We start from the raw sequence: 15,259 nt of genomic DNA on the forward strand, positions 1-15,259 counted from the left end.
TTGCTCAGCAGCCCAGGCCATCAGTGATTAGCTGAATCAGGACCAAATTCTGCTTTCTTCCCTCTACTGTTCTTTCACACCATGTAATCAGTTAAAAGCCTAGTATTATTTATATAACACTAGTTGATTTCCAAGGAACATCCAATTTCATCACAGTTACACACAAGTCTGTGTGCCACAGCTGGACTATTGCTAAGCTATTTGATTTTCAACCCAGACAAGTAATTTTTGAAGACTTCAGTGCTTTTTTGGTAAAGTATTAACAATTTTTGATCAAAAAGATAAATTGTTCCCTGGTAATATCACCTGTGCTAATGTTCTGTTCTTAAATAACCAGGATTAGCCTAATATCTTTTAGACATCTTTGTTCCCAGGAGAACAACCCTGAAGATGCCATCAAGAATTAGCATGACTTTGAAAAACTTAATCAGAAAGATCCTGCACAGTTCCAAACTTACCCGGAGGGCACTACCATTTTTGTTTCCCCCTACAGTACTTAATGGATGTAGATCTTTTCCACCATTCTATACCAGCTATGTATTAACAAAACTATAAAAAGATAATTTCAAAGCAAAATGGTCTATAAAGAAACAATAAATAAAGGCCTGGAATTAGCTGCTAGACTGGAGGCCAAAGGTGGAAACAGCATAATTCTATCATTACTTCCTATTTCCCAAGTAATATACAACACTAGCTAACACAGTGGAACAAACCTTAAGTCTCTCCCACACTCTGAAAGCTGTTGTAAACAGATTAACTAAGTAAGACTGCCTATAAAATTCAAAGCAGTTCCTGTTTTGCCTAGAGTAAAGATGGTGAAGAGAGGTACAGTCATAATTAAAGAGGTCTCCACATCACTGGTCATGACTGTCTTGTCCATAACACATTACATGCTGAGTTTAAACTAATCTAGGACATGCCAAATTCCTACACCACTTTGTAACACGTTTCTGATTACAAACAAAACTTTTAACTGGAAGTAAAGTTCTAGATTTCAAACTCATTAAAAAATGATTTTAAACTTCTTCCAGAAAAACAGAACAAAAAATATTAATAGGGTAAGTTATAATGTTACCCTATTCTCTCTCTCTCTTTCTCTCTCTCTCTCACACACACACACACACACACACACACACACACACACACTTACTTATAAAGTTCTAGATTTGTCTTTTCTAATACTGCTCCATGGATTCACTAAAGTTTTATAAATACATGAACAATTACATAAATATTAAGATTCGTAGTTTAATATTTTATCTTGTACCAAACTAAAAAATATAAAAGTAACCTTGCACCTTCTAATTTTCTTTACTACCTGCTAATGGCATCAACAGTCAGAAGGACTGTATACACATCTAAAGCAGACCTGAAGAGTAAAGGTTACTCAGCACTACTAACTCCACTAGCATTTAACTGCATCAAACCTGATGGTCAAACACCAATTTTGGTCCACCGTCGGCAGCAGTGTCTTCACTTAGTAACATCCAGGTATTGGTGTCGATGTCATAACGGTAGAAATCACTTTTCAGAGATTTGCTGTTCCTCACAGAGGAATCCAAGTAACGGCCCAATGTGTAGATTTGTCTCCGCTGAATGTCAATGCACATTTTGTGACACGATCTGGCACTAGGACCATTCTGGAGAAAGGGGAGGGAAGAAAAGGGGTAGGTATCAAAAAGCAAACAGTAGACATGCTCTCCTCTGCTGCACTTCACTGAAACTCCCAACAAGTCACTAATGTGGCTCTAACACTAGACTGGATAATAATCTCTAAAAGAAAGCAAAAGAAGCGGCGGGAGACATAAACGTCATAAGTGTTTTAAATCTGCCAGGAAAAGGGCAGAAACTACTCTATCCTCTCTGGTACTTGTTTTAATATCCATTGTATCATATACAACATTGTGTTTTACTTGCCTTGAACACAACTCAATTCCCTATTATACATTAATCTAGTTTCAGGCATATGGGGTCTTTAAAAGTATTGTGAACAAAAAACAAAAATAAATAATCTCTATGTATGATCTTACATATGTATAAGGTGTGTGTGTGTGTGTGTGTGTGTGTGTGTGTGTGTGTGTGAGCCTGTCAACATCAGTCACCTTAGTTTGACATTATTCTCTGAATGACTCTATTTCAACTTGACATAAAACTAGCCAGTACATTTTCTCAATTAAGTTCCAGCTCGCCAGATATGTCTAGGTTGGTGTTAGGCTGACAAAAAACATCCTGCATACTTGCTAAATTCTGTGTCCATTATTACTGTGGGTAGATGAGCTTCATTGAATCCTTACAAAACCCTGTAAGGAAGCCATTCTCACTACTTCAGAGACGAAACTATTAATCCCCAAACTAAGAGAAGATGATGATATTCGAGTACCACTGTAAGTAGACTGAAAACATCAGAAAGTCCTTTCCTCTTCACTTCTATAAGCCGTTGTTTTTCCCCAGAAGAGAGAAATAAGCAAAACCTAACTGCTAATAAAATGTCTATGCTCTTGACTGAAAGGATGAGATACAGGAAGGCTGCTGAATGACTAACAGGAGCCTAGGTGTAATCTGCAGGAAATCAAAAGCCACTGTAAGCTCCTAGAACAAGACAGAACACAAAATAGCAATATTTTAAGAGAAGTAACATAATGTAATTAACCTGATTAAATGAGGGAATCTTACATAAGAAAGGCTTGACCTCAGTGATAATAATTAAGAAAGTGAGTTGATTGGAATCTGTGCTTTTGTATTCATACAAATTATTCTACTACATATATGTTAGATTTTTTTTTTTTTTTTTTTTTTGCTAAGATTTCATAGATAAGGTAGAGATTTCATTTAAGGGAGGGTTTCCTCCATGGTTGAATAATCTTAAAAACAAAAATGAAGTTATATGCTAGAAGCCCATACAATATTTTCTTTAGTGTGAAATTTTAATTTTTTTAAATGAAAGACAGAAACATTTGTTTCTGTCCAAGTAGCACTGGTACCATTAAAATAACAAGTAAACTGTACCCCAGGGAGAGAAAAATGAAAAGGTGATAGAAAAAAAAGTAGAAAACAAATATGCTAACATGTAGGTCCCTGGAAAGAATAACAGTATTTTAAACACCAACAAGGCTAAGTTTTTTATAGAGAAAATTCTACCAACATCAGAAATAAACTCAGAAATATTACTAAAGAATTACAGAAATTACGAGGAAAATGTTTATTAAGAAAAGCAAGTACAATTTGACAATAGTTGACAGTGTAGATAAAAATTTGACAAATAAAATATGTAGATAAAATAGACACAATCCTTGAAAAAAATATAACCTACAAAATGTTATGAGACATGAGATAAAAATGGAGAGCCCTTCCACATAAAAAGTGAATTCGTCATTCTAAAATTTTCCTATAACAATGGACTCAGGTATCTGTCCTGGTAAATCTTATCAAGCATGCATACAAGAACTTGTCAATTTTAGACAAACTCCATTTTAAAAACTGTTCTATTTCCCCTCTAAGTTAGTTTCTGAGGATAACAGCACTGAAGCTAAATTATCAATATCATAGGTAGCAGAGTTAAAAGCAGAAGGAAAAAGGGAGAGCTAATTAATACATAGTGAGAATACCGTCAGAACAGGCACATGAAAGTAACGGTTAACACGGATCCAATGATTGCAAAAATTCCTTAATCTTATTTTATCTGTTTAATGTGTTTTGCATGCGTGCATATATCTGTGCCATTTGCACGTCTGGTGCCACAAAGATCAGGAAGGAACTGGATCTCGTGAGGGACAGTTGTGAGCTGCCAGGTGGGTGCTCAGAGATGAACTCGGGTCCTCTGAAAGAGTGGCACACTCTCCTAACTGCTGAGCCATTTTTATAACCAGACCCAGAAATTTTGAATAGAATATTTCATTAAAAAGTTTCTTATAGGAATGCAAAACCATTTTATGACTGAAATAATCATGGTGATTTGTTACATTAATAGAACAAAAATATTAATACCAATACAAAAGGAATTTTTGACACAATTGAATACATGTTCATAATTTAAAAAAAAAAAAAACAGCAAAAGAGGAACAGAAAGTGCTTCAATGTGATAAAGGAATAACAAAGTTTGAAACCTGACTATCACTTAGCAGTAACATACAGATATTCTACAACTAAGATCTGAAGACAAGGATGTTCCCTCTGACCACTCTATTTTACTCAAGGTCAATGGTGCAATGGAAAAGACATTAGAAAACAACAACGCTGTCTTGCCCTTGTGCTCTTGCAGCCTTGCTCTCCCACCCCTACCCCTCCACTTCCCTTTCCCTTCCCCCTCTCTCCCACGTGCTCATGGCCGGCCTCTACTCCTCTACTTCTCTCTCTCTCTCTCTCTCTCTCTCTCTCTCTCTCTCTCTCTCTCTCTCTCTGCCTCTGCCACCCTCTTAACTCTCCCATGACCTAAATAAACTCTATTCTGTACTATTAAAAAAAAGAAAAAAGAAAAAAAAAAAAAGAAAGAAAGAAAGAAAAAGAAAACAACGAAGTTATGAGGTAAAGAAGAGGAAAAGTGTGTGAGGCTGTCTCTGGTCATAATTGTAGCCAGTGGACTTGGAAAAAGAATCAAACAAATGCCTCTCTGGGTACTTCAGGCAGTCTATAGTGGCAATGTTCTTTCCATCATAATAGTAAACATTTGTCTCTTCACTGTCATTTACAGACAGAAGTTCCCAGAGGCTACATGATTTTCTGATACACCAGAAGGCTGAATGTAGAAGCAGATGTGGTTCAACTACTTCAACTTCTATTGCATCAAGCATTAAAGAGACTTGAAAAGATGAAACAATGCTGTTTTTGTGCAGAATGGTTGTGTCAAAAAAAAAACACCTATATAGTTGTTGGCATTCCAAGTTCACACAGTAATTTTCCCATGGACTATATTGGAAGAACAATTACAACTAACCAAAGTATGCTTACTCAGCTAGTTACAGTGGCACCAGTCTTTAATTACAGCCCTGGAGAAGCAGTTGCAAGCAGATTTCTGTGAGCTTGAAGCCAGCCTGGTCTACATAGACAGTTCTAGGATAGCCAAAGCTACATAAGTGAGACCCTGTCTCAGGAAACACAACAACAAAACCCAAATAGTACACTTATTCAGAAATGATGACCAAGAAGGACATTATCTCAAAAGAAAAGGACTCAAAAGAAATTGAAGTAAAATGGACTAAATCTGTTGCCAATAATATAAAACATGTTTTTAAGAAACAATTAGAAGAGTGGAAGACTGTCCTTGACCTTGACAGCTTCCCAATGCTCAGACTTTTCTATTGAGATCAATAGCATATGAACAATGTGTTTTGAGATATCATAGGATAAAATAGGCCAATATTTAGAAGTGAATCAATATTTTTCACATGACCAACACATAAGTGCAAAAGCATATACAGGTTTTATAAAATCTATCCAACCAGCAAACAAGACAGTGGATTTTAACACAACAGACACGAAGTGCCAAGTGATATGGACTACGTGACAAACTAGCATTAGAGTATTTACCTATCTGACACAACATTGATATAAGTAATATGCAGTTGCCTGGCAAGGCTGCTAAAGATCCATTCCCTTGCCTGAAATACATCTATATAAGGTCCAATCTTCTTCATTTCCTTCATGTAAAATGTATGCTATGAGAATAGATATGTAAATAGATACAAGAACCTAGCTGTCCTTGACTAATCTAGTCATTAATGATATTTCTAAATATCTAAAGCAATGCCATTTTTTAAAGCAGTATTTCTAACATAGTACCTTTCAATAAGCATAACCTGAAAGAAAAGAAAACACTAGTAAGTTTCTTAAGTATACAAAGGAATCCTAAGACCCTGAGATTTGAAAATTGCTAATTCAGATAAATATCTAGTAAGTAGAACCCTGTCTAATACCTTCTTGCTAAATAAGAATGATTATGAATGAAGTCAGAAATGTTTAAGAAAATAAGAGACACAATTCAAATGTGTGTGTATGTGCAAAGATGAAAATTTTCCAGCACCCCGTTTCTGAAAAATTAACCCAGCCTTTTCTAAGAAGACATCTCTTGCTAGAAAACTCATTTTTATTAATACTGTTAGCCTGGAAAGAATACCAAAGGTGGATCAGGATTAATAAAAATGTGTTTCTTTGTGCTTGCTTGTAGTGCCAAGAAACCCAGGCTCTTGTACAAGGCAGGTGCCCCTCCACTTAACAACATCACCAGCCTTTTATTATTTTGTTCTGGCTTTCTTTCATTAGTAACTGCTTTAAAGAACACCTCAAACCAATAAAAACATAGTAGCCTAGCTACATAAATATTTAAAATTATTTTCTCCTTAATAACTCAGTCTTTCTATTAGCTTTTGATCTCTAAGTGTTTTACTAGACATATGTTTAAATAAATTCAAGTGATTAAGTCATTTTGCTTCCTGATTGTATATCTTACTTTTGAAACACACACCCTGAGACTCCACCAGTACAAAAAATTATGCAAAATAAGAGCTGCTGCATGTTAGAAACAATGAGCTATTTACACTAGGGCAACAGTACCATTCTGTTCACAGATAGACCAACTGAACATTTTTAGGCATTGTCCTAGTCACTGTTCTGCTATGAGGAGACACCATCATCAAGGCAACTCTTAGGAAAAAGAGCATTTAACACCTTCATTGGGGTCCCAGTGTTCAGTCCGATGGTTGGCTGCAACCATCCACAACTGTATCTGTATGACTCTGGCAGAGCCTCTGAGGAGGCATCCATATCATGTTCCTGCCAGTAAGCACTTCTTGGCATCAGCAATAGTGCTTGGGTTTGGTGGCTGCATATGAGGTGTATCCCAGGGTGAGGCAGCTTCTGAATGATCTTTTCTTCAATCCCTGCTCCTGTATTTGACCTTGTATTTCCTCCCATGAGTGTTTTGTTCTCCCTTCTAAGAAGACTGAGGCATCCACATTTTGGGAGCTGAAAGGGTCTGCAACCTCATGGGAAGAACAACATTACCAACCAAACAAACCCGCCACAACTCCCATGGACTAAAACACCAACCATTGAGCACACATGGACAGACACATGGCTCCAGTTGCATATGTAGCTGAAGATAGCAGTGTTTGGTATCAATGGGAGGAGAGGCCTTTGGTCCAGTGAGGGCGTGTTTTCCCAATGTAGGGGAATGCCAAGGAACTGAGATGGAGAGGGTGATTGGGAGAGGGTGTGTGGAGACAAGTGGGGGGGGGGGGATGGGAGTGGGGGAAAGGGATAACATTTGAAATGTAAATAGAGAGAGATATCTAATAAAAAAGAAAGAAAAAGATCATTTAATTGGAGGCTTCCTTATCATTTCAGAGGTTGTTCATCATCATAGCACGGAGCACGCAGCATGCAGGCAGGTGCTGTAGCAGCAGCTGAGAACTACATTCTGATCAGTAGGCTGAGAGGAAGAGAAAAAAAGACTCTGGGTATGACAAGAGTGTTTGTTTGAATTCTAAAAGTCCACCTAAGTGACACACCTCCTCCAACAAGGCCACACTTCCCAATCCTTCTCAAATAGTGCTGCACCCTGATGGCTAAGCATTTAAATATATAAGCCTATGGGGGCCATTTTTATTCAAACCACCACAGGAGAAACAAACTAAGAAACCTGAGCTCCAGTACTAAAACATTTTATTAGCTTCAAAGTAACAGAAAATGTTTTCATCAAAGTAATCACTGTGATCTAACTTTGTATTACAATGTATGTATGTATGAAAAATAATAGAGCGAACTGGGCATAGTGTCAATGCCTGTTATTCCAGCAAAGAACAGGTAAAGCTAGGAGTGGCTCACTTCAAGGATATCCTTGAAGGTGAGGCCAAACTTCCCTATCTAGTGAGACCATGTCTCAAAAACACAGAACATTTAATAAAGCCTCAGACCCAAATACCCATTCTCCTGAATTTTGTATTTATCATTCTTTTGCTCTTCTCTAACACTAAGTTTTTATTAATTTGCCTCATCTGTTTATTTACAAAAGAATAAGCATATCTATTAGTTGTTTAAAGTAAATTCTAAATAATATGTTTTTGAAAGGTCAGACTCTAGGTGGGAAAACAAGAATACAAACTAGTTTCAGATGAAGGGGCACACCAAAGGAGGTTTAAATTCTGCTTAACCTCAAGAAAGGCTACAATGAACAAGGGAAGTCTAAATTGAGCTTTAGAGAACACACTAGCTGAAGCTGGAGACAGGAGATCTCACTGAGAACAGGGAAAACACTGACAAATGAGACAAGGGAAGACACGGCTGAACTGCAGAGATGGTTAAACGTGACTGCTACAGTCAGGGCATACTGCTGGCAAGTCGGTGACAAATGGAAGCCTTCACTAAAGTAAAGAGCAACATGGGTGGACTCATTGTTTTAGTGTTGGCCCCTCCATACATACTTCCCATGCCCTTTAATTCACCATACACTGACTCTGGATTTAGTTATCTGGTTCCTTTTCACAAAAGAGAGAGAAAAATGGGTCACTTGTTCATGGCTTCATCCCCTGGCAGTCTTGTTCTTGCCCTGAGAACAAGTTCCAGCTAGCCTACAGACAAGCAAAACACAGTCTTGTAGTCTCAGCTGAAGAATCCTAGACTGGCCAACAGCTGTCTCCCAATGAGTACACCCAGCCAACCTACTGCCTCACAAGTAAATAAAGGCTTACAAGTATACAACATTGAAGTCCTATTAGTCACTAATGGAAGAGATAACTCAACAGGGATCAAAGTAAATGTTTCTAAAAAATGCTTCTTAATAACTTATTTAGTTTATTTGTTTAGAGGCAGGATCTAGATGTGTGGCACAGGTTAATTTGGAACGTCCCTATGTAGACACAGCTGTACTCAATTTCTATGCTTACTGAAGAAACAGTTAACTCAATTCAAAACATCTGAGAATAAATTGATTTTAGATATGTCTTTATTTTTGTTAAGTAGAGAAAAAAAATTTCAAAAAATGATACTTCAACACTGAAGATTAAAGACCGTTTTGTTTTGTTTTGTACTTGTTTTTTTTTTTTTTTAATGTACTTGAGATTAGAAAAAGAAACTAGAATTTCAAGGTCTTATGAAAAAATAAGTATTACCCAAATGATTAATCCTTGGAGCAGACTGAGTAAGCAAGTACCCAATTTTCAAAGACCGAAGGCACATCACCAGATATTTCGAATCGGCCTTCCTAAATAAAAATCAGTGGGTTTGATTTAGGTCTTTTTCATTTCTTTCTGTTATAATTTATTTTCCAGTCTATAATCTGAAACAGCTTAGATGGAAAATACTATAAAAATTCTATAGTAATTTGAGGGCAGAGATAAATATTTCCTTTTCCATATATAAATATGGAAATATATATATATAAAATCATTTTAATTCAATGAAAGCTATTTTCATTATAGAAATGCTTCATTTATACATATACAGGCACAAACACAAATACATATATAAGTAATATTTTACTTAAAATAAACATCACTTATGAACATTGACAAGTCTAGCTTAATGATGAGGAGTCACTCTTAGAAATGCATTGTTAGGCAACTTCATTTTGTGCCAACATTCTATACTGTATCTATCTATATAAACAACTATTTCTGTCTTGACTATAAGTGACTGTATAGTGAAATAATGAGGGGTTAAAATAGTGAGATAAGAGGTTGGAGAGATGGCTCAGCAGTTAAGAGCACTTGCTGCTTTTATTAAGGATCTGGGTTCAGTTCCCAGAACTCATATGGTGGGCTACAACCATCCAACCTCCAGTTCAGGGGGGATCTGATGGCCTTTTAAGACTTCTGCAGGCCCCAGGCCTGCATGTGGTGCACATACATGCAGGCTGGCAAAATACTCATACACAAAAAATAAAAGGCATTTTAAAAAAAGCTAGACAGTATGGACATCAAAAGAATATTTTTCCAAAGGAAATACAAATAAGATGGTGGAGGCTAGACTGACTCAATAACACTGTACTCTGAGGTCCTGGGTTCCATCCTTACCAATGCATGAGAAAGGAAGGAAGGAAGAAGGGAAGGAAGGAGGGAAGGAAGGGAGGGAGGAAGGAAGGAAGGAAGGAAGGAGGGAAGGAAGGAAGGAAGGGAAGGAAGGAAGGAAGGGAAGGAAGGAAGGGAGGGAGGGAGGGAGGGAGGGAGGGAGGGAGGAAAGAGAATTTGGGAAACAAGAGTAGAGTGCTGAGACATGAGCAGATCCTACACAATTACACTGCTAAGGTAAAGTAGCTCAAAAGTTAAAAACAGTAACAAAAACCTACTGCTATCTAACACTACAGAATAGACTTGGCTAAGTATACCAGTAATTGATGAGCCAGGGATAGAAATTCAAATGCAAGAGTTCTTAAAACTAATTGATTGCCTCACTTCAAAATGCTTTTGCTACAACTGTAGGGAGACCTCAGGGAAGAAAGCAAGCATGCAGAAAGTGCATCGCATCACCACACTCCTACCACCACACAGACGAATGAGAAGACTAGGAACTTGCCTCTTTCTCAGTGTCTCTAGAAATACATGTCCACTGGTTCTCCTTCACACTGTATGCCCAGAAGTCAGCAAGATCTTGTGTTCCATCCCAGCCACCAAACAAATAAACAGTCTCTATGAAAATCAAAAAAAAGTATGCATTAAAAAACGCCTTAAAGATAAGGGTATAGGCACCAGACTCATTTAATTGTTTCAAAGCATATTTGAGAAGGTATTTTTCATAATTTTTACAGCGATATCTTTAAACGTATAGCTTTCAAAATGTACTCCAGCCATCCCCAAACCTAAGTATGTGGAAGGACTGCTGCAGAACTGTATTTTGAGAAATTTATTTAAAAATCAGATCACTAGATCATATCTTCCAGGATTGTGATTGTTAACGTTTTTTTAGTAGATAAAGAGTCTGTATTTTTAAAGTATCCCAGAGGAAGTTGGTGAAGCCAGTTTAAGAATTTTTTGGACCATGTGCAGTTTATATTTATCAGCTTAACGATGCAGCAACATTTTAGCTACTAAAGACTGACAGAATTACTCAAAACTCTAATAATCAAAGTTTGGAAAACACAGGGGAAAGCAGCACATGAGGACACATGGCTGTTGCTAGGGAGAATGAGGGAGGACTGCATTAAGGGGACGTCCCTTCATACCAACACAATAGTTAACACTAGCTAAAGCTTAGGAATGAACTCAGACAAAACATCTGTAGTCCCATAAGAACTGAGCTAATATTTTACAAATATATTAGAGTCTTCCTTTTTAAAGATTAATCTAATACCTTAAGAAATGTGTATGTTGTCACTAAGAAATGTCTACTACATTTAGACTTTATTATTGTAACAAAATTATTTGTCTTAGTGAATCTTTATTCAACACGACATCACAGATCCTTCCCATATAAAGCCTTTCCTTTTGTTAACATTTCCTCTGTGTAAATATGCTGTACCTGTTGATTACAAACTGCCAAGCCACTGCCCACTGAAGTTATGTACTTTAAGACTATACACGTGACAGCTCTCAATTGTGACTGACCATGAAGACACGAAATTCAACACTGTCTGTGGAAATACTGTAACACCAAGAAAGGTCTTTCCAGTCATACTTGGGCTGTCATGGTCTCATATCATTTCAAATCCTAAGTAAAACTTAAATGCTTCACCTGCTCTCAGAGTAAAAACAGCCCACTGGAGGGAGACTGAGGTACAGTCTTAACTGGACATAATGGCTTAAAAATGAAATGTCTCCCAAAGGCTATTCTTGACGTTGGTCCTAGGTGGTGGCAGTATGTGAAGTTTCTGGAACTCTCAGGAGTAGGTTAGTGGAAGTGTGTCCTTTAAGATAATATGCCATCCTGGCACTCTTGTCCTCTCTCCTGGCCTCCACTGTGTGAGTAGTTCTGCCAACCCTTTCCTACACCGAACAAAAATCCCTAAAACTTTTGTCAGGGGCACTGTCACAGTGAAAACAAGCCTTTACTGACACAGAAACCTGGTTCCAGAGAAGCTGGCCTGTTGTCCTTGAGTAGCCAAGGCCACGGGAATCTTTGAAAAAGTTTAGAAGTGTGAGGGACGGGCTAGGGAACATTGAGGGCAGCAGAGGAAGAACTCAGCTGCAGTTCCAGTGGGAACTGGAAACAGAGCAGAGAGATGAGAAAAACTTAGCTTATTTAGGAAAACTAGACAAATTTGAAACATGAAGACATGATTTCTGAAGAGCTTAGTACCATTCAAAGAAGCCAGGTTCTTTTCAATGAGACAATAGGAAAGATGCCATGAGACTATGTTGGGAATTGGCCAGATGCCCATCCACTGCAAAGAGTAAACAAATTAGAAGACTTTTCATTGAGAGATCAATGCCTCCAGGGCACTATGACCTCACACTAAATGAGGATAGTTTCCAAAGATTACTTCACCATGCTGATCTACCCAGGCACTCTGAGCCCACTTACACTGGCAGCAGACTTTGGTATAGGTTATCTGATGCTGGCTTTGTAGACATATAGAATGCCAGAGTCAAAATCATGAAGGTTTCTACTCAGATTTCAAAGGAAGGCTTAGAAGTGAGACAAATGTGTATAGTTCCAGAAAGGAAAATGCATGAAGTTGTGGGAACAAAGCCAAAGAATGAACATCAGGAAGTTAAGAGATTTCAAGAACATAGGATTATACTGAGGAATGCTGCAGGCAACAAGAAAAGCTGTCCTTCAAGAGAGGCCGTGTGGGTTTTAACCATCAAAACCATGGGGGCGGGGGGGGGGGGGGTAAATCCCTGTTAGAACTGGGCTCTCAATGTTGTTACTGAAAAGAAGGTCTCTTCCTCCTATCATAACATCACTCACGTTCCCTGAATACTAGAGATAGGCTATAAACTTCATCTGTGTGTTATTTTATGTTTGAAGTTTAGCTAACCTATTTTATAGAGGGCTACCTTTAAAAGCTTGCCTTGAGTCTTAGCAGAGATTTTGGCCTTGAACTTCTACCTCCTAGAGGGTGATTCTTAAAGGCTTGGTTGTGACTAGAAGCAGGACTTCCTTCGGTAAGTTTAAGAGGTGGTTATAGCTAGAAGGTCACTGGAGCAATGTTCTTAAGAGTAGTATTGTCTCTTAGTTCCCTATCTATCCTTCCTTCCCTCCCTCCGCTGCATCATGGCCACCATGAAGGACTAACACCTCTAAAGCTGTGAACCAAAATAAATATTTTCTTTCCCTAAGCTATTTTTCTGAGGTATCTGGTAACAATGGCAGATTAATACAGAGTAACTAAGCACCAGTCACTCCATCTTCCTCAGTCTTAATATTTTATTTACAAAACTTTGTTGGGAGGTCCTTCAGATCTAAGTTATACAAAACTTCTGAAAGTTGTCAAAAATGAACATTTCTATTTTTAAAAGGAAAAATGGACAAAACAAACCTCCAGTATTAACAACAGACCTACTGAACTGAACCCCAAGCTAACCAATACCTGGAATCTGTTTGGCACTGTACAACTATGAAACAATGGCAGTTATTTTAAACTACTAAAAATCTGTCTTACTTCATAACTATAAAATAACCCATTACCACTGAATAGGATTGTTTCCTAAGTGACATATAGTAATGTCCAGATACATAATTTTATAGGAAGAAGAAACCAAAGAATTTTCATCTGACTTAAGACTATTTGCCAAGACCCCGCTGTAACAGCAATTAACCCTGTTAACTTCTGAAGCTCATAGAGGGAAGACCATATAACTAAAACAGCAAATAGCAATTGACCTTTTGTTTTATAGTACTTCTGGGCACCCTCTGGATAAGGTTACCCTGGTTCATTAACTTTAATAACCCTTCCTCTTAGGCTCTGAGTTCTCAATGTTCTTTCTGAAAAGCAGGTCTCTTTGTACGCATAAACTCTCACAGCAAAGAAAGCCCACATTTCCACAACGGCCTCATTGATAGCTGAGCAAAATAAAATCTGGCACAGGGCAAGCATCCCAACAGAATTAAGCCGAGATGTCATTCCTGTCCATGGAAGCTTTGTGGCCCAACTGAAGCAAGAGTATAATGAAATGAATTCTGTAACAACTTATTTTTTAATATACCCAAGTAAAAGAGGATAAAATTTTTTAACTACATCACCTAATCACTTAAGTCTCACAAAGATAAATCATCTAGAAACAAATACCAAAAAGTGTCTCTAATCCAAAAACGATAAAATGGTTTAAATTATGAAGCTGTCTAGAGAGGACTATGGTAAGAACCGTGTAGAAGAAAGGAAAAGCATACATTTTAGCAGGGAATCCAGCCTACTGGAAATTCCTACCCCCCACACACACCCTGTAACAACATGCGTGTATATCCTGAGGCAGCACTACCATCCTCAAGCAGCAACCCTCTTTTCATTTCCCCCATAAAGGAGCACAGGCTATTCTGACTATGCATTTCTCTTGTGCTCCAATAATAGCTATTAGAAAAGATTAAAGCACTGACCTGAACTCACAGACCACAGAAAAGTTGGAACAGCCCCTTATCTCTGAAGAAGCTACAGTCTGGTTGTGACTGTAAAGGGATGTAAGTGATCACAGGGCAGAGTAGACCAAGTCCCGTACGAAGGTAACAGGCACAACAATGTTCTAAAAGGGGAAGAGTCCCTGGCTGAGGGGTAAGAGTATCTGGGAAGTAGAATGAGGCACAGAAAAGCTGTTCAAGCAAAGTAAAATGAGTAACAACGGTATGGAGACAGAGCTCCATGGCAGGATTTTAAAGGCATAAACCCCAAAGTCAGGCTTCAGTCTCAACTCCGACTACAGCTGTTGTGACTACTAACATTCTCGAACCACTAGTTTCCTAATTTCTAAAATGTGATATGGTTATCTTTCATAAAGACACAGTGAAGACTAAACCTATACATTGCATTCAAAGAAGTTAAACTACGTGATGAATAAATAAATTAAAGAAAACATATAAAAAAATAAGAACACAAAGGTAGTAGCCAGGAAGTTTAAAAGGACAGGCAGTGACTAGATCAAGTCAAAGTTCAGCTATTAGGGATTAAACTTAACCCACAAACACTGAAGGAACTACAGACAACCTTGAGCAGAGGGGTTATGATCTGAACTTGCTGCAGAGGTGACTAAAAAGGAAGACAGGGAATGAGAGATTGGTGGTAATATGATTAATAGTAGTGTATTTTCAAAATTTCAAGCCAATTTCATTTAAGAGACCACATCATGCAAACACCAATCAATCCACAAATTAGTATTTCATAAATGTTGCAATTAACTAT

At 37.7% G+C, this 15,259-nt stretch overlaps 1 protein-coding gene across 2 annotated transcripts in view; it reads right to left on the bottom strand.

Moving 5' to 3' along the window:
* MKLN1 (muskelin 1) overlaps positions 1-15,259 on the bottom strand; it is a 114,166-nt gene that overhangs the window by 40,657 nt on the left and 58,250 nt on the right. For both annotated transcript variants that reach the window (XM_080932219.1, XM_080932218.1), the window contains exons 9-10: positions 10,504-10,616; positions 1,428-1,640 (exon numbers count right to left, since the gene is read on the bottom strand). In XM_080932219.1, coding sequence (XP_080788345.1) covers positions 1,428-1,640; positions 10,504-10,616 — 326 coding nt within the window. The remainder of the gene's footprint in view (positions 1-1,427; positions 1,641-10,503; positions 10,617-15,259) is intronic.

Source organism: Micromys minutus (assembly GCF_963924665.1).
Source record: "Micromys minutus genome assembly, chromosome: 18".
Lineage (NCBI taxonomy): Eukaryota > Metazoa > Chordata > Mammalia > Rodentia > Muridae > Micromys > Micromys minutus.